Raw genomic sequence first — 17,134 nt, forward strand, 5'->3', positions numbered from 1 at the left:
CCTGTCGCAGAAAACCACCGTCGAGTTACGGAGAAATTGGAAGCCAGGACGGCTGCCGCTCGAATGCCTGATGCACCCAAAGGCCCGCCGACGAGATGAGTTGAGTTGAAATTTTCATGTCAGTACTTTTATCTGGAAGCGGTACACAGCTAACGTGAGATTAGACACAGAATCGTTTTTGGGAGAGGTTTATCAGCATCTGCAAGACTTGATTTTGAGGAATATATATGGCATTCTTGAATAGATGGTCGGATTAAATAGATTTGAGGGTATTATCAACAAAAGCCATTGAAATTCTCCAATTCGTCAACTCCCAGCTCTCTCAACCCTGTGAGATGCAATTACACCCTTAAATTGCAATCCATTCTGACCTTGCTGAATCCAGCCGCAAATTCTTTGGCGGCTTTCTCATCCATAGGGTCGTATTCGCCCTTCAGAGGCTTTTCCCAGACGACCTCCGTAATCACTCCGCCTTCTCTCTCAATAGCCTTCTCGTTTCTGTGTGCCTCGGGTGATACTTTTCCGATCAGAGCTACCCTCTCCATGCTAGTCCAGCTTCTACAGAAGCTGACTCTAATGTTTCCCTCCCTGTCAGGGCCGTCGGTGCTGCACATCCACTTATCGTCCATGTCTTCAGACCGAGATCCGTAGATGAGTTTGATCATTTCGGGGCCGGGGACGCGAAGATCCCATTTTGCGCTGAGAGGAGCTTGAATCGCCTTGATGTTTCCGAAGCTAGCGCGTTGCTTTTTGGTGGTTGAAGGCATTATGCGGAAGTGGCAGTGTTACTGCAGGGTATGGTGATATGCTGATTTTGCTTGGATTTGATGGGGGTTTGAGAAGTCAGTAAATTAGTTTGAACAAGACATGCGTCTCACCAGTCTATTTATCTCAGTATATAGTATAACCTTGGACCCAAGCTGAGCTATCTGCCTAGTTGCTCCGCCTCGATGGGATCATTATCATGAACATAGCCCACCTGCAGCGCTAAAAACAGAGCCAAAATCTGACAGGTATCCAAAATTTGGGCTGAGGCGCATAATATTCAAAGTAACACAAGTGGGCTTGACCTTGTGTGCCTTGCCAGCAGGGTGTCAGAATAATTGGCTGTCAAGAACATAAGAGACAAAAACATATAGCTAACTTATGCTGCCTTAGGTGGGAGCTTAGGCTACTTTATTTTGACTCCTTAAGTCTTGGTCGGTGACTAAGCAACTGCGGCACATGTTTTGGTCGCAACGCGGATATGGTCAACTTTTTCCATCGATTCCAACATCACAACATGGAAGCTTGAGACACACATCGACGCATATTCCCTTACCCAGATTAGTCTTTCCGAAAACCATGGACAACCTTCCGTCAGAGATCATTCGCAAAATCATCCTCAGCTTGATTGTCAAGTCGCGCTGGTTCCCCCAAATAAATGAACATTGCCCTGTAACACCGCTCGCGCGCTACGCAGTGATTTCTCGACAATGGCAATCCATCGTAGAGTCGATCACATTCCGGCATCTAATCCTGAACTCGACTCGACTCGACGTCGCTCAGCGTGAAAACTATCTCAGTCCTCTTCGCCTCAGCTATATCCGGTACATCTGGTACGATTTTGAATTCCCCGCACACAATCTGATCATATCGACAAATCCGGAAGAAGATTATGATGATCAACTGGTCTTCAATAAAAGCGCCAAGCAGCTTTTCAGTGTTTTGTCGCAAATTCCGCCTCGACCAGAACCGGTAGTAGGTTTAGAGATTTTTATTACGCCGCCGAAAAAGTTCGCCCTACGACTTCTGAGGAACGAAACAAAGAGATCAGTCGAAAGGTTCCAAGTGCTTTGTGGGACTGTGACACCTATGTTCGTCGAGCTGTTTAAAGACTGGGAGGCGGATATTGGTGACATACCAGCTATTCATTATTTCAGGGTGGAACCTGGCTCGGCAAGCATACTTTTCTCTCCATCTTCGATTAACCGCTTTGCGTCAAAGATGACACGACTATCGAAGCTAGAATGGTGGCTTACCGATGAAGAGTTCATCGAACCGTATGACGAGATGAGTCAAAGAACAAGTGAGTTTACAAAGAGATGAGTGAGGTGCGTCTAACGAGGTCGGTGTAGTGTTCGCGTGGACACTTGGGATGATTCCAATGTCTGTGAAATCTTTCATTTTAAGCTATACACGGCTGCCGCCACGGGGGTCAAGCGATCGCCCCAACAGTATAGTCCCGCCTCCTATCCAAGAAGATGCTCTTAGTCTGTCTTTTTATTCTTTCACGCAAAGACAAGGTCTCGAAGACTTCTATCTTATAGCCAGGATAGACAGCACAATACTTTTACCAGCACAACCAAATCCCGATGCTCTGTGGCCTAGCATACGTTCCTATAACCTTGAGTTAAAAGAACATTTGCCATCGGGCGAGTGTATTGCCCAATTCACACTTGGCGGCAGTGGGGTATACATTTACGACCAGAACATCTTGAACAGGTTCGCCATCGCGGCTGGCATTTGCGCTGCTCGAATGCCAAAGATCGAGGAGCTCAATATCATCAACCACGGTCGTTCGCAAATAGGCATTTGCTTCAACACCAAGTCGGAAGATGTACCCTGTCTTGAGTTTGCAGGCAAACCGGCTATGCCTGAGCTAAGTGAGGAGACGGTGGAGGTTTGGAAAAGGGCAATCAAGACACATGGACTGGATTGGAACGTCCATATCACAGACAATCTGGATAAAGTGTACCACTTTTATTAATCGACCAAAGAGAAGCACCATCTGAAGCATTCATTGCGTGCAGCTTCATGATATGGATTTACTGTCTAGTTTATGAAAGTCTAATATTTGGTGTCAAGAAGCACTTTTCACATAATGTAAGACTATTCCGGCTGCCTACGAATGGCTCAGCTCTTTAATTTCAAAGAGAAAGGTCCATTCTTACAGTATGGCAGGTATTTCCGTCGTATCTGAGGTACCTTCCGTGGAGGATTATAAATCAAGGGTCCAATGGCTGAATCCTGCATATACTCCTTTGCGTCATCATGAGCGGGGTATGACATTATAACAACCACCAAACTCCCCCAACTTGATATCGGGCTACTAATTATTTACTACCATAGTACTTATAAACTCTTTATGCAAAAAGTATCTCTTGTCAAAACTCGTTGGTTTTCTCCGTTCACACGATTTAAAATGGGCAGCAGACACGCTCTCGCAGAGCTTGCACAGAACCTCATCGAGCACGGCCCTCGCAAGGCTCTTCCAACATCTCGCAGGATTCGAGCTATCCACAATCACATTACTGTCGTCGATACCACCAAAGCTGTCTATGTCTGGGAGCACGACAGTTTTCCTACCATCTATGTGCCCTTGGTGGATATCAGGAACGGCAAGTTAGCTGATCAGCAGAACATCTCTGTGGAGCTCAAGGAACGGGCCGCGATTTCGCAACTGATTGTTCCTGGGCATGATGTTCTGGAGGAGAAGAAGGTAGATGGAGTTCTACGATTCTTTCAGGATGTGACCCTTGGGCCGCTTTCTGACACGGTGAGAATCGAGTTTCGCAGTATAGGTATGTGTTCATTCGAACAAGATGAAACTACGAAACTAACGATTGTTTAGACCAATGGCTGGAGGAAGATGAACCAATCTTTGTTCATGTAAAAGACCCTTTCAAGCGTGTAGATATCCTCCGCTCTGAACGCCCAATCGAGGTCAAGGTCGCTGGCAAAACAGTTGCCAAGACTGAATCGTCCATGCATTTACTTGAGACGAGTCTACCAACCCGTTACTACTTGCCTTTCACTGCAGTTGATCAAACTTTCCTGCGAAAGAGCAATCTCAAGACAAAATGCCCTTACAAGGGAGAGGCCGAGTATTACCATGTGGTTGTGGATGGAAAGACATATGAGAATCTGGTTTGGTATTATAATCACCCGACCCATGAGAGTGGCGCTATCGCGAAGATGGTCTGCTTTTATAATGAGAAGGTTGATATCATCTTGGATGGGGAGTTGCAGGAACGGCCCAAGACGAAGTTTGCTTGATTTTGCTGATGATGGTTTTGTATCTTGCGTATAACTAATAGCATTTGCTTCCTCTTTCCTGAAAGTACTCCATGACATGAATCAATTTGTTCGGCTGACAGTCTCATCATTATCGAACTTGATAATCAATACTATTCATGACAGTGATTTCGAGCATGGTTTGTTACCCAAAACCGATATTTGCAAGCCAAATCACCGCCCTGTCCAAGGTCGCGCGAGCTATTGTTTTATTCAAGGGCAATGCAGGATCAACGAAAAGAATGTCTAAATAGGATGCTTTCGATCTCTGTATCGACCCATGATAGCTTGATGAATCACCAAGGCGACCTGCATAACATGATACAGGTACGCGGCTCAAGGAAGAAGAAATTACAAGTGAAACACAGCGGCATGGCTCAATACAAACCAAGACCTTTGTCTCACCCGTTTCAGTTTCTATGACGCTGAGACTTTATTACCAGCGGGACGTTCCTGGACTACAATGCTTATTTCCCCGTGCGTAGGGACTGGTAGAAATTGCATGCAGGGATCACACCGATACGAAGCGTTGTGCTACCCACCCAGAATTCCTCCTTGTTGTGTGCCGGTAATACAACGCTGTGCACCAAATTTTTATATGATGATTCAACGAAAGCCCGGTTTCTGAAATGATCTGTCGCACATCACAGACAAAAGCAATTTGTTTGGGTGAGCACATTGTTCAGCCACATACCAGTTTTGATCGATGATTGTTGGAAAATGGAAGTCGTCGCGATGTGCGTTCGCCGGGATTAACATTCAGTAGGTCCGGAAGATGGCTTCTTGAATGGACCACACCGCCGGAACAATGGATCCAGATCTAGACTCTGGAGACATCAGCTGTCAAAGCCATGTGCTAAATATACGATATCTAGCAATGGTCTCTAAGAATCGGACTTTTTAGTGTCTGATTCAATTCCCATGCCATGGCGAGTTGGAGGACCCATATAATCGGATTTCTCACCTGCGCGATCGGGGAGGTTACCAGGTTACTTATCAGGCGACGACGATGGTGCGCAATTTAAGTCGCGCATGATCAAGGGTGTATCCATGGATACCCGCTCCATCGTCAATTGTCAGACGAAGATTTGGTCGACGAACTTGTTTTTGTGGTGGTACAAGACTGAACGGTCAGTCCCCAGCCCGAATCTGACTCTACCTGCTACCTGTTACCCGCTACCAGCCACCAGGACAGAATTAGTACGAGAGAAAGCCGGTGAGCGAGCGGGGAGGGGACCATCAGCTCACCTCACGAGCGCGGCAGTTTGATACACTAGCAATTAAGAAATGCACCGTCAGCCTCTTACATTGTTTAGAAAGTTCAATTATTGGTCCGGGTGTATTACAGTGCATATAACCGTCAATGTCTGGGGTTCCAGCGTCTTATCGTGCTTATCTTCCGACATGATACGATACGATATCGGGCCAAGGAAGGATTGCTAAGGGTCCGTGCATATTGGATGGATGGATGGATGGATGCTTCCATCAGAAGAGGGGAGAGAAAAGAAGAAGCATGCATCCATATGCAGAGCACACACGACAGAATGGAACAGGCCCTGTTGATTGATGCCCGCTCGCTGCAGATCAGCAAGCATGGACCTCAATAAGGAAGCTAAGCAAAAGCGAGAGATCCAAATCCGATCTGTCACCTCGCCTACCCGATACCACATCATCACTCATATCATGTCACCGTTCTTTTGTGTGAATCAATGAATGAGAGAATGGCCTTTACCGTTTTCAGCCTCATCGTCACTTGCAAAGCACCAGCATCAATTAGCTTGTTTCTCTCCGCGCTAGCGTTAGTCAGTTGAACGATTTCCGTTTCGCCACACGACGATGCCTTAGTGTCATCACTTAGCGGAAAAACGGTGTGCGATAGAGAAGGACATGAGAGCTAAGAGGAGAACAAGATCTAGGATAGTTGATGATAACTGAGACAGGGATGTCAGTTTAGTGTTAATCCAAGATGTGCAAAGTCCAAGCTTTGTTTGACAGCGACAAAGTCTGTTGTCGCTTATTGTTACAGTTCTGCGTTGTCTTTTTATGTTAAAGTTCGTTTGACAGATTGACAGCTCAAGGATGTTTTGCATGCACATTGACGACATCCGACGAAGCGAAAGTATATTTTGCCACGGAAGGCAAAAAATGCAGCAAACATTAAACAAAACAGCTTGCCACTGATCATCCATGGTCTACTGTACGGCATTGTCATCCCAAGCACGAGAAACAAGGTCAGCGGACATGTATTCGTGAAGTAGCCGAAGTTTAGTCGGCATCTTTTTTTCAAGATGGTCAAAGCGAAGGACCAAGACGAAGAAAAAAAAAAGCAAAAGTTCTTCTTGTGGTGGTGATTCATGTTAGTGTTGGAGAATCGGTATCTTGAGTAATGAGCAAGGGTTAACCCGGGAATGCGAGGTATTGACCCTCGGTCAACGCCCATTCCATCGTTGAAATCTCACAATGGATGATGTCTTGCTTCGGATGATGAGGGGATAATTAATCCACTCCAAGGTTTTACCCCATGCTTTGTCCTGAATCCTAATGCAGGATCGTGACAGGCAGCTGAACCTTGCCCGGGATTATCAATTTTTTTTTTGTAGGCGCTGTAACCCCCCTCTGCTCGCCAAGTGATAACCACTGAGGAGGAGTTTACCGGGGTTGGTGACAACCTGGAGCTCACTGTACGTGGGGGTTTGCAGCGTAGCACCGAAGTCCAGTCGGTTTACGGGCCGGGCTACCATAAGCAAGCGCCTGATTCAGTGCGCCCGAGGTGTGAAATTCTGTTAGCCTACTCGTACCTACTTGAGAGTCATATGGCCCGCCAAAAGATTTTTTTCTTTCCCTCTTCCTTCTCCCGACCGTTCCTCTTTTTTTTTTTCCTTTTATCTTTCCCCTTCCCATCCCCCCGTCCTCACCGTCGACAGTGGTTTCATCCATTCAATTGGTGATCAGAAGGAAAAAGAAGTCGCGCCATGAATCTAAGGAAAGCAAAAGGCGACACAGATCCGAACGCCTTCCCGACGAGGCAGCTAACGATTCTCGGTACGTCAATGCCCACTGCAACGAATCTCAGTCCAGTTCAGCCCACTGTGACTGCTACTGCCACTGCACCTTCACCGCCATTAATTTCGCCCCCATCGCATCGCGTGCCCCTCACTCAGGATGAATGCATTCACTAACAACGACGACCAGCAATATGTCGATTCTCTGAGCCCATCGCTTTCAATTCTATCCTGGCCTACACATTTTTGATGGTCAAGGATTTGGGAATTGATGAGAAAGATGCTTCATTTTACGCGGGACTGCTCGTCTCGGCATATGCCCTCGCCGAGGCGCTGACTTCTATGGGATGGGGTATTTTGTCGGATCGCATTGGGCGCAAGCCTGTGGTTTTGTTCGGACTCGTCGGTGTCGCTATCTCTAGTCTCATCTTCGGTCTGGCAAAGTCTTACTGGGTTGCTCTTTTGGCACGATTTGTGGGCGGTGCCCTCAATGGCAACGTCTCTGTCATGCAGACCATGGTCGCCGAGATGGTGAAATTGCCCGAGCATGAGCGTAAGTTTGCGCATTTCTTATTCGGATGAAAATTCATCAGAAGCTAACTATGTCACAGCCAAGGCGTACGCTGTGCAGCCTTTCATCTGGACTCTTGGCGGCATCATCGGCTCTGCCATGGGAGGATTCCTTGCCCAGCCCGCCTACTGGTACCCTCGATTCTTCTCCGAAGACGGACTTTTTGGACGATACCCGTTCTTACTTCCCAACCTCGTTTCGGTGATTGTTGTCGTTATCGCCGTTATCCAGGGTATCTTCTTTCTCGAGGAGACCCTCGTCAGACCCGGCGAGGAGGCCGAGAATGCCGCCCTCAACTACCAGGATATTCCCGTTGTTGACGACCTGGAGTCTATCGACGAGAGAACTCCTCTCCACGGACGCGTCCGAAACCAGTACCGAAGCTCCGTTTCCCGCAGCCGTATGCGACACATGTCTCCCTCAACCAGCCGATCGCGCCCCCGCTTCGCAGAGTCCAGTTTGGGTATGGCTGTTGAGCACGACTTCATCGATCTGCGCCGATCTTCCTTTGGAACCGTGCATTCTGTCCTACTGCCCCAGGATCTCCTGACACCGCCCAACGAGGAGCAGGAGAACGAGTCCCAGTCAGGCGAGAAGACGTTCAACTACACCGTCATGATGCTCATCGTCTCACTGCTCATCTTCTCGTACCACCAGATGGCTGCAAGCAGCCTTCTTGCCACGTATCTACTCGACGAGCCCTCGGAGACACGCGGAACACTTGACTTGGTCGGTGGTCTCGGTTACACCGTGCACGACGTCGGATTGTACTTGGCCGTCAACGGTGGCTTGGGTCTCCTTATCCAGGGCGTTGTCTTCCCCATGTACGTCAGCCGCCTGGGCGTGTGGCACTCTTTCCTCAGCATGATTATTCTCTACCCTGTGTCCTACATGCTCATGCCTTTCCTTTCCGCCTTTGCCGAGCCTTGGACCTCTGCTGGCATCTACCTATCGCTTTTGATGCAGAGTTTCTGTGGTTTGATCGTGGCCCCGGTCTGCTTGATCCTCATAAAGGATGCTACTCCCACCCCTGCTGTGCTGGGACGGGTTAACGGTTTGGCTATGTCTGGTGCTTGCTTGGCACGTACCATTGCTCCTCCCCTCGTTGGAGTCTTTTACGCCCTTGCAGGTTCAGTTTTCGCGTGGGTAAGTTGTGTGTTGGTTGCCATCATCGGTGCGATCCAGCTGTTCTGGATCCCACGAAGACAGCTCACCAGGGACGATGTCGTGGTGGATAACGCCCTTACCACGACCGTTACCAATGAATCCCGCCGTGGTCGCCGTGGCAGAAATTCACTGTCATGAGAATGACATCTCAAAACATTGGCAACCTGCCTGGTGGAATTATCCGGAGGTTCCTCTTTCCTTTTGGCATTGCTAGCGTTGGAATACGCTATCAGCAAAACAACAGCAGCTTGCACGGACGACTGAAGAAGTCTCAAAAATCGACTTGCACATATTGGATGTCGACCAATCATCACATATTACTGTTCCGGCTCGAACCATCGTCCGTTGCAAGGCTCGCAATTTGGCTTCCATACTAAAAAGCAGACGCTTTTGGAAAACCACTGGCGCAATAATCTCTCGATTCGATCTCCTTTGCATCACGTACTGCAGCATTCTGAGCCTGTTTCTCGATTGCTCTTTTCCCCACGACACAGACGTAACGACTATATCCGTCACTTTCTTTTTACCATCATCACCTGGATCTTCAGGCCAGATTTCATCTTAGGCATGCGCGTTTATCAACATTTTGATTTTCGAGGCAAGGCGTAACGTATGGGTCCAATGATTTCAGAGGTAAATGATGCTCATTGAGATTGTCTTGTGTGTGTGCGTGTGCGGTCAAACTACTCAAAACAAAAACCCTTGCTAGATTTCCGTTTTATATGTTTTATCATCTGTCTAGGATGCTTCGAAGTGTGTAGCTGAGCTTCAATTGCTAGTATAGCTGACAGAATACAATTCTTGATTACCTCATCCCTGTTCTACCGATTGCCATATATGTGACGACTGTTGAAAAGTAAGCTGTATCTTCCACTGTACATGTGATAGTGGCAAGAAATGCTGCATGTTTTGAGACATGTTGTAACAGCTCAGGATGTTCTCGCTTTTGCTGCCCAATGTCGCACCAGCCAGCCACATAAGCTTTTTACAGGAACCCCAGGGCTTGGGTCGCTGTACCAAGCTTTCGGTCACATGCACGACATGAGGAACACAACGTCTCTCGCCAATCTGCTGCATCGACACGTCATGAAACCTAAACTGATGCCCAGTATCATATGGGACCACAAAGCAGAACAAGCCTCTCAATGAAGTGCTTTGTCTTTGTCCACAACATGCGCAAGAACTGACGTATGTGATAGTGAACGTTGATACCTGCCACTGATACCTGTAGTATATGTATTTTGGTGTTCTCGTTGGTCGTTATCTTGTCCGATGTGGCCCGATGTGGTCTGATGTAGCCGTCAATGAGGAAGAGGGGCAGACAACGGAGTGGCGCCCCCCAGTCAAAGTCAAATTTGGAGATACCCGAATATCGGAGAAGATTCCATTGATAAGCAAGTCACTATCTTATCTTCTCTCCTCTTCCAACTACCGACATCCAGTTCCAGAACAAATATCAGCCCACTTTGGGGTAAAGGCATACGGATGCGGGGAAAAAGTTGGTGTGGGGGATTTCCTATTCCAGCCAGATTCCCTTCATCCGAGCCCTCAGCCGAAGCGCCCTCAGCCCGGGAACAAACCGAGAGATGTATAAGTATAACTCCGATTTCCCCAGACTCTGTACTTTAATAAACTCAATAATAATATTCCTTCTCTTTACTTCACTTCTTACCAACTCTGTACCAAAGTCTATCAACATGAGCTCCTCCATTCAGACTCTCTGCCGTGGCGCCCGCGCTGCTCCCCAAACCCTCCGTCTCGGTCTCACTCAGACTCGACGACTGAGCACCACAGATCCCAGCCGTAGCCTCTCAAACGGTCGCGACACCGCTGTCCATGACCCAATCATGGACAGGTTCTGGGGAAACACTCGTGTCAACACTATTTCCGAGTCTTCCGCCGTGGTTACCGAGACTCCCAGCATGTCTACCTCGTCCAGCCGAGACCCTCCTCTGGGAACAAACGTCTTTGAGCCTTCATCCGCTCCTCGCTGGTCCGGCATCAACATCCCCGCTGGACGCCAATAAATGTGTTTGTTATTCATCAGACAAACATTAGCAAACACACCACCAACAATGGCTTCGCCGCAAATCTGACGGCTGGCCAACATCGCTTGGGGATTTATCCCACCAATAACGACATGAAATGACCAACCACGCCTCAGCAATACATACCACGCCACAAATTCCTACACTGCACAGCGCGTTCGAGAACGTTTTTGCCAGAGTTTGACCTTGAAATTTGGAGCAATTACACGGAGATGGTGGAGAAGCGGACCCGCCACCAGAGCGCGGTGGCTTGATACCGATGTCGGAACTCAAAAGTAGTTCCGAGCTGCCGACATCTGGTTCACCACTCCGATGACGGCAAAGGGCAGATGCTTTCCCATTTTGTAAATAAGCAAGCATCCTTTACAGCTGCTATTTGTTCAAGCAAGCACCATGTATATATTTTTGATCATCTTCAATTGACAGCACTTGATTGTTCAAAGCACCTTTATGGTCACTATCTGGCGTTCTCAAAATTGCACCGAACTTATCTGAATAGGTGTAAACTGTAACCTTCTTAGCAACCAGCGCTGTGCCAATGTGTATGGAACTTGTAACTAGTTGGAAGATTTACGTCGGAATTTACAGCCAGGGAATAAATCAGGTTCGCTTGTCTGTTGACGGAAACTAGAAGTCGATTGACTTTGGTACCCGGATCTACGACTGGGTAGACTTCAATCCCTCATCCCGGGCTGGAGTTTCGGGAAGAACAGAAATAAAGCTTGAGCTAGAAACCCTATTCTAGTGCCCCAAGTCAAGTTTTGGACCTTTCATCATCACGTGAGCGTAACTTCGACACTTCATAAATCTTGAGGCGAATTCATCGTATATAAAGGATGAGTTCTACAGAAGCCACTGGACGGCCGCAACTACCATTGAAAGGACCAAGACGCTACCAGAGCCAGCAAGGCTGTTGGCAGAGCTATCTGGGACTGTTGCCTCAGCAGCGGCGCCCGTGCTGGTGGCTGAGCCCGTAGCTGATTCAGTAGCCGAGCTGGTAGCATCTGACGAGTCGTCCTCAGTCTTGGTCTTGGCATCCTTCTGCTTCATGGGGGAAGAGGCATCTGGAATCAACAAGTTGGAAATGACGGCAAAGTTGGCAAGCTTCTGCTCCAGCGCATCCTTGCCATCACCTTCTGCCTGCAAGCTCTTGGCCGACTTTCGGAGAACGGGCACGATCTTCTCGGACAGGAAGGGAGCAAGCTGGGCAGTCACAGCGAGCCACCTGTGAGTGAGAGCCTTGTAGGTTAGGATATCTCTAGGGCATGTGTCTTTTGTACACGCGACTTCCTTGAATTTGCCGTCTTTGGTGAAAAAGGTCTTGAGGGTCATGGTGGTGAGCTCCTCCACGGCGTCTTTCCACATGCTGGGTTCGCTGGATTCGCCAGTCTTGGGACATGGGTTAGTGATGGTTATGTGCACACATGAGCTTGTAGACTTACAGCGTTGTAAAAGTAAGCGAGACCCATGGACAAGGATGCGGCGTTTGCAGACCATTGGACTTTGTTGATGGTAGTACAGTTGTCGGTTGCATGGCCACCGTCATAAACAGCGCTAGTCTTGTCGTCGATCAACTGTCGCTCTTCGAGCCACGTGTAGGCCATGGTCACATAGTCGGCGACGGCATCGCTCTCAGCCCATCTGTAGATTCGCGCTCCAAGGTTTAGGAACAGTGTGTTAGAGAGAGCTGTGTAGATCATGTCAGTAGTGTACTAAGGCTTAGCACCGGGGTCAACTTACTTGACTTGTAGTCATACCCATTATTGAACGTGAAGATCTGCCATCGCAGACCACCGTAGCAGACGTCACTCTTGTCTTCGATATCCCATCGCTCACGCATCGTGTCCCAAGCGTTCTTGGCGACGTCATACCACTGGGTCTTCTTATCAGTGGGAGCAGGGAAGCCATATTCAGCAGCCGACATGGCAGCCATTGCCCAGATAGTCTGATCATCATTTCCCATCGATGTGCTTTGGTTAGCCGGCATGAAATCCTTGTCTCTTCCCACTTGCCATTCCAGGCCCTCTCTAACCAGATCGTTGTACGTGTCATCGCCAGTCAATTGCCAATAATCGACGTAGGCGCTCATGAAGGCTCCCGACTGGTACCAATAGTAACCATCACGCAGGGTGTTGATGGGATCCAAGAGACCAGGAGTTTCACCGCTCTTGTTGCCCTTATAAAACTCAATGAGGTCTCCAGCAAGCGCCTTGGAAGCGTCAAGGATACCCTCTCTGCTGTCGAGGTCCATAGACTGGACAGTCGCAGACTGTACCAGCAACAGGGCGAGGCTAGCGATGTTCTTCAATGCAACCATAATGAATGAATGAATGAAACGAATGTGGAGAACGGAGATAAGAAGATCACATTTCGCCCGATGGAGCAGGCTCGCGCTTTTTATCACGGTTGAGAAATTGCAACGCGCTAGGCAGCATAATGAGCTAAAAAGCAAGCGCCATTGTTTTTAGCGAAATGAAGTGAAGGGACAATCCTTCGAGAGTGTGTTGGTCCAATCAGTTGATGGCCAATGCCTAAGAAAACGGAGATTCCCTCATTCGGAAGACTTGGCACCGTCAGCACAATCATTAGCCGTTCAATGCGATCGCATTCGGATGTCACTCGCCAAACTTCTTCCTTCCATCTGTCTTTATAATATAAGAATACAAGATTTTCTAAAACTTGTAAACAAATACCAAGTCAACGTTCAGACGACTAAACAACACAGAACCACCATAACCGCTGGTCAAGAGTGAGAATGGATGGCACCACTGGAAAGGCCCTAGAGCCTCTTGCCCTGACCAAGGTGCTCAAGTCAGCCTAGTCAGATTTTAATGCGGCGCAGTAATTTGCCCTGCAGGTTTCCACTAAGCTTCAGAAACAGATCCGCAATCTCAACAGAGGTATGCAGGTTTCGGCTCAGCCCTATTCCATTCCATTTGCACGATAGCGGACAAATTGCCCTTTTTATAGAAACATAGAGTATGACGTATATCAAGTGTGCTCAAAAATGTGTCTTAATCTTGTTGATAATAAATAGTTACATACAACAAATCCATGTTTCGCAACAGCGACAGCAAGTAATTACTGTCTTACCTTTTCCTCCTTTGTTGGCCAAGCAATTGCGTAGACACCGTTTAGAAGCCACCAAATCCGGAGGAACCACCGAACTGAGGAGGAGCACCAAACTGAGGCTGAGGAGGCTGCTGACCGTTGAAGCCGCCTTGGGTCTGATCGCTGGAAGGCTGCTCCTGGTCGTTGTTGTTGTTGTCGCCAGAATCCTGCTACTCGTTCTCCTCGTCCTTGTTCTCCTCATTCTCATCCTTCTTATCATCATCCTTCTTATCGTCATCGTTGTCGTCATTGTTGTTCTCGTTGTCACCAGACTGGTTATCGCCGTCAGAGCCACCATCGACAGAGGTCTGAACGGGATCGGCGACCTGAGATTCAATAGGGGACTCGGTGCTGTCGGCAGGGGTAGTAGGAGTGGCAGGGGCCTCAGTAGAATCACCAGATCCAGATCCAGATCCGGCACCGCCAGCACCATCACAGGTGCCAACCTCCTTTGGCTCACTTCCATCAGTGACACCCTCGAAGGTGATGCACTCCTTAGGAACATCGGTAATCTTGATGCCAGAGATCTTGGCGGTGTCGCCCATGTTAGGGTTGATGCCAACAAGCATCTTTCCACTAGTGGCTGAACCGCCAGAGATCTCAACGTGACGAGCGGGCATGGACTTGCAGTTACCGCAGCTTCGGTAGAGCTTGCCGAAGTCGGAGACCTCAAAGTCCTTGATGATAACGGTACCACCACCGTTGTGCTGGATAACCTTGTCCTCGGCGCCCTTGGCACCACCACCGTTGATGGTAGTGGTCTCGCCGTCCTCCTGCTTCTTGATGCTGAAGGCATCTTCACAGACGGCATCCCAGACGACGTTGTTCAAGGTGCAGCCACCGTTGCAGTGGACACCCTCGATCTGGTTAGGACCTGTAATAGCAGCTGTTAGATGACGCGCCACAACGGATGAGACTTGTTCGACTTACCGATTCGGACGTTGGAAAGGGTAGCGCCCTTCTCAAGGATGAAGACAGCATCGGAGTCACCACCCTCTTCCTGACCAGTGCAAGAAACACCACGGTCAAAGACAGCGTTACCACCGTCGAATGACTCGCCAGCAGCAATAGTCATGGGTTCTTTGAGAACGCTGCTACCACCAGCAGCGCCGCCACCATCCTGTCGTCGAGACAGAGAAGGAGCACCAGTGATCATAGGAGCGGGAGCAGCGTAAACGCTAAGGGCCAAAGTGGCCATGATCAAACGGTACTGCATATTGATGGTTGTTGGAAAAAGGGTTGTTGGAGGATGCAAAGAGAGAAAGTGGTATCAAACCGGTTGAAACGACTGGATATTGTTAAGACAAAAAGAACGAACAAGCACAGCTTGTAAAAGAGTGAAATGAAGAGTAAAGAAAGTGATGCTGAGGACAAAAATGCCAATTGATCGGGACATGCAACAACCTTATAAGCCTGTCATCATTCAAGAGTGATTCGTCAATCCAGTGACATCTATGGATACTGTTTGCAGATCGCCCCAGAAGCCAAGTTTCTTTTGTCTTGGGAATGAGCTTAGGTATGAAACTATCCATGATAAAATCCTTAAATGATACAACCTGCGAAGCTTGTTTCAGTTGTCAAAAAGACCACCTATCATAAGCGAGCTGATCCTTGCAATTGCAATGACACAAGACGACGATCACTGGCTAATTTCAGGACACGATGGTATTCCCCGATGCTGAAACGGCCCCTTACTGGGGTCCAGGCGTTAAGCAGCTTAAGCTTAACAGCTTGATCTGTCGCAGCGCGCTGCAATTCCTTTTGTGCTTGGACAGTTTTGTTCATACGCGTATTATTTTGACTATTTTTAACTGCCGGTCGAATTGTTCTGAGCTGTGTTTGGGGTTGTCTAGACCTTTTGGCGTTTGCTGTCCTACGCGCTAAGTTAACGTGGTAGTTTGATGAACCCACATTGTTTCATGAGTCAACCTTGACGTCTCCATCATATCTCGGCCGAGATATTTCAAGGGACAATTCTACAACCAAGCTTTTGCCAAATCGTCGGCCAAGTTGATGAACAAGACCACTGCCCTGCAAAACTCCAGCCATGGTCATGTTTCCTGGTCCTTGTTTACCCCATCAGACTGTCAGCAAATTGCTGGAGGCCTGTCGACTTGTTTCATCCAGGCCAGGGCATACCACATTTCATGTCAGTGTGTGATAGCTTGACATTTTCGCACAGTGATTTTAAGGATGAATATTTATCAATACATCATTCACAGTTATGCACATGTCACAAGATTACTGTAAAGTACCATGTCAGAACAGGTCGCTCGGATTGGTATATGGCGCCAACTGATCAAAGAACTGGTGAGGCAGCATTTTGACCTCATCTTGGCGACTGCCCAGCTGTTCAATAAGCCTTCCTACATCCGATATTTAATTAATCTCGTAGTACACGCGAAAATACCAATTAAGACAGCCTTCTGCAGCAGGTGAAGCAGGTTGACTATATGAGAGTTGCTGCAGGGTAGGTATGGTAGTTCGTCCCAACTCCATCTCAGTGTTACGCGAATACGACATCGTACTCCAGCGAATAAAATGGTTGATCGTGGGGAATACCCCTGAACTCCCAGCAAACTGCAATCAGAGTTCCGGAAGGTTCGGAAGATGGCAGTACTCTGTTACCAGGCAGTCGAGGGCGGATTTCCTGTACAAGCACAAACCACCTTTTCCGCTCGTCGGTTTCAAAGCCATCGTGAGATCTAGTCTGTTAGCATGATACCCTGACGAAATGTAGATGCATCGTAGAATGACCTGTATCTGAGACATCCGGCAATCCTTAAGTGGAAAGCCCTCGGAGTGTTCCCATTCTGGGACGACTTTGCGATGACAAGCGGCAAATGCCGCTGTAGTTTGTTTCAATCATCGTTCGCAATTCGTTTCTAAGCAAATGGAAACGTTTTCCGACTTTACTCGTATTTCACCTTGAACTATACTCGGCAGCTTGGCAGACTCATCGTAAATTGGACCAAGCGTTGTGTTATCTGATTTTGCTGATGATTCCAGTGGAGCAGAGTGAACTTCCACTAATCAAATGTATTATCTGAAATGAGATAGGAGGTGATGATCAGTCTTATATATTGGTCGATAACATCTAGGTTTCTGATTTATTACTTCGATCTGCATTCCTTTATTCCCTATCTTTTTTGTCATTCGTTATCAAGTATCCCCACATT

General features: G+C 48.0%; 8 protein-coding genes across 8 annotated transcripts; 4 read left to right on the forward strand and 4 right to left on the reverse strand.

Annotated features, from left to right (window-relative positions):
• Nucleotides 1-226: 226 nt before the first annotated feature.
• On the reverse strand, nucleotides 227-902 carry B0J16DRAFT_348757 (uncharacterized protein). Its single transcript, XM_046128791.1, has one exon. The coding sequence runs from the start codon at nucleotides 765-767 to the stop codon at nucleotides 342-344; it is 426 nt and encodes a 141-aa protein (XP_045978868.1). The 5' UTR covers nucleotides 768-902; the 3' UTR covers nucleotides 227-341.
• A 369-nt stretch (nucleotides 903-1,271) lies between these two features.
• B0J16DRAFT_348758 (uncharacterized protein) lies at nucleotides 1,272-2,963 on the forward strand. The gene is made up of 3 exons (XM_046128792.1): nucleotides 1,272-2,068; nucleotides 2,118-2,865; nucleotides 2,944-2,963. The coding sequence occupies exons 1-2, from the start codon at nucleotides 1,345-1,347 to the stop codon at nucleotides 2,747-2,749; spliced, it is 1,356 nt and encodes a 451-aa protein (XP_045978869.1). The 5' UTR covers nucleotides 1,272-1,344; the 3' UTR covers nucleotides 2,750-2,865; nucleotides 2,944-2,963.
• Nucleotides 2,964-3,184: 221 nt separating this feature from the next.
• On the forward strand, nucleotides 3,185-4,038 carry B0J16DRAFT_323990 (uncharacterized protein; the record flags this gene model as incomplete). The annotated part of the gene is made up of 2 exons (XM_046125802.1): nucleotides 3,185-3,563; nucleotides 3,614-4,038. The coding sequence occupies 2 exons, from the start codon at nucleotides 3,185-3,187 to the stop codon at nucleotides 4,036-4,038; spliced, it is 804 nt and encodes a 267-aa protein (XP_045978870.1).
• A 1,875-nt stretch (nucleotides 4,039-5,913) lies between these two features.
• B0J16DRAFT_182879 (uncharacterized protein) lies at nucleotides 5,914-6,651 on the reverse strand. The gene has a single exon (XM_046122651.1). It carries the CDS (start codon nucleotides 6,494-6,496, stop codon nucleotides 6,098-6,100), a length of 399 nt encoding a protein of 132 aa, XP_045978871.1. The 5' UTR covers nucleotides 6,497-6,651; the 3' UTR covers nucleotides 5,914-6,097.
• A 499-nt stretch (nucleotides 6,652-7,150) lies between these two features.
• B0J16DRAFT_182888 (major facilitator superfamily domain-containing protein) lies at nucleotides 7,151-9,314 on the forward strand. The gene is made up of 2 exons (XM_046122652.1): nucleotides 7,151-7,611; nucleotides 7,670-9,314. Exons 1-2 carry the CDS (start codon nucleotides 7,308-7,310, stop codon nucleotides 8,932-8,934), a joined length of 1,569 nt encoding a protein of 522 aa, XP_045978872.1. The 5' UTR covers nucleotides 7,151-7,307; the 3' UTR covers nucleotides 8,935-9,314.
• A 1,050-nt stretch (nucleotides 9,315-10,364) lies between these two features.
• Nucleotides 10,365-11,304, forward strand: B0J16DRAFT_348765 (uncharacterized protein). Its single transcript, XM_046128793.1, has one exon. It carries the CDS (start codon nucleotides 10,383-10,385, stop codon nucleotides 10,821-10,823), a length of 441 nt encoding a protein of 146 aa, XP_045978873.1. The 5' UTR covers nucleotides 10,365-10,382; the 3' UTR covers nucleotides 10,824-11,304.
• A 1-nt stretch (nucleotide 11,305) lies between these two features.
• B0J16DRAFT_418024 (glycosyl hydrolase family 76-domain-containing protein) lies at nucleotides 11,306-13,243 on the reverse strand. Its single transcript, XM_046133729.1, has 3 exons — nucleotides 12,585-13,243; nucleotides 12,287-12,531; nucleotides 11,306-12,233 (listed from the first exon to the last, which is right to left on the reverse strand). Exons 1-3 carry the CDS (start codon nucleotides 13,159-13,161, stop codon nucleotides 11,688-11,690), a joined length of 1,368 nt encoding a protein of 455 aa, XP_045978874.1. The 5' UTR covers nucleotides 13,162-13,243; the 3' UTR covers nucleotides 11,306-11,687.
• A 654-nt stretch (nucleotides 13,244-13,897) lies between these two features.
• B0J16DRAFT_182909 (pectate lyase-domain-containing protein) lies at nucleotides 13,898-15,293 on the reverse strand. The gene is made up of 2 exons (XM_046122653.1): nucleotides 14,886-15,293; nucleotides 13,898-14,829 (listed from the first exon to the last, which is right to left on the reverse strand). The coding sequence occupies exons 1-2, from the start codon at nucleotides 15,169-15,171 to the stop codon at nucleotides 14,126-14,128; spliced, it is 990 nt and encodes a 329-aa protein (XP_045978875.1). The 5' UTR covers nucleotides 15,172-15,293; the 3' UTR covers nucleotides 13,898-14,125.
• Between the last annotated feature and the right edge of the window lie 1,841 nt (nucleotides 15,294-17,134).

Source organism: Fusarium flagelliforme (genome assembly GCF_020744385.1).
Source record: "Fusarium flagelliforme strain FIESC 12 MPI-CAGE-AA-0113 chromosome Unknown B0J16scaffold_7, whole genome shotgun sequence".
NCBI lineage: Eukaryota > Fungi > Ascomycota > Sordariomycetes > Hypocreales > Nectriaceae > Fusarium > Fusarium flagelliforme.

What these genes read in the sequence shown, in the direction of transcription:
- B0J16DRAFT_182879 (XM_046122651.1), bottom strand. Translation starts at nt 6,496, where the DNA reads ATGGGCGTTGACCGAGGGTCAATACCTCGCATTCCCGGGTTAACCCTT.
- B0J16DRAFT_348758 (XM_046128792.1), top strand. Translation starts at nt 1,345, where the DNA reads ATGGACAACCTTCCGTCAGAGATCATTCGCAAAATCATCCTCAGCTTG. An exon ending in CGAGATGAGTCAAAGAACAA is followed by an intron (nt 2,069 to 2,117) that starts GTGAGTTTACAA and finishes AGGTCGGTGTAG; the next exon opens with TGTTCGCGTGGACACTTGGG.
- B0J16DRAFT_182909 (XM_046122653.1), bottom strand. Translation starts at nt 15,171, where the DNA reads ATGCAGTACCGTTTGATCATGGCCACTTTGGCCCTTAGCGTTTACGCT. An exon ending in CCTTTCCAACGTCCGAATCG is followed by an intron (nt 14,830 to 14,885) that starts GTAAGTCGAACA and finishes CTGCTATTACAG; the next exon opens with GTCCTAACCAGATCGAGGGT.
- B0J16DRAFT_418024 (XM_046133729.1), bottom strand. Translation starts at nt 13,161, where the DNA reads ATGGTTGCATTGAAGAACATCGCTAGCCTCGCCCTGTTGCTGGTACAG. An exon ending in TGGGTATGACTACAAGTCAA is followed by an intron (nt 12,532 to 12,584) that starts GTAAGTTGACCC and finishes TGATCTACACAG; the next exon opens with CTCTCTCTAACACACTGTTC. An exon ending in TCGCTTACTTTTACAACGCT is followed by an intron (nt 12,234 to 12,286) that starts GTAAGTCTACAA and finishes CCATGTCCCAAG; the next exon opens with ACTGGCGAATCCAGCGAACC.
- B0J16DRAFT_182888 (XM_046122652.1), top strand. Translation starts at nt 7,308, where the DNA reads ATGGTCAAGGATTTGGGAATTGATGAGAAAGATGCTTCATTTTACGCG. An exon ending in GAAATTGCCCGAGCATGAGC is followed by an intron (nt 7,612 to 7,669) that starts GTAAGTTTGCGC and finishes ACTATGTCACAG; the next exon opens with CCAAGGCGTACGCTGTGCAG.
- B0J16DRAFT_348765 (XM_046128793.1), top strand. Translation starts at nt 10,383, where the DNA reads ATGTATAAGTATAACTCCGATTTCCCCAGACTCTGTACTTTAATAAAC.
- B0J16DRAFT_348757 (XM_046128791.1), bottom strand. Translation starts at nt 767, where the DNA reads ATGCCTTCAACCACCAAAAAGCAACGCGCTAGCTTCGGAAACATCAAG.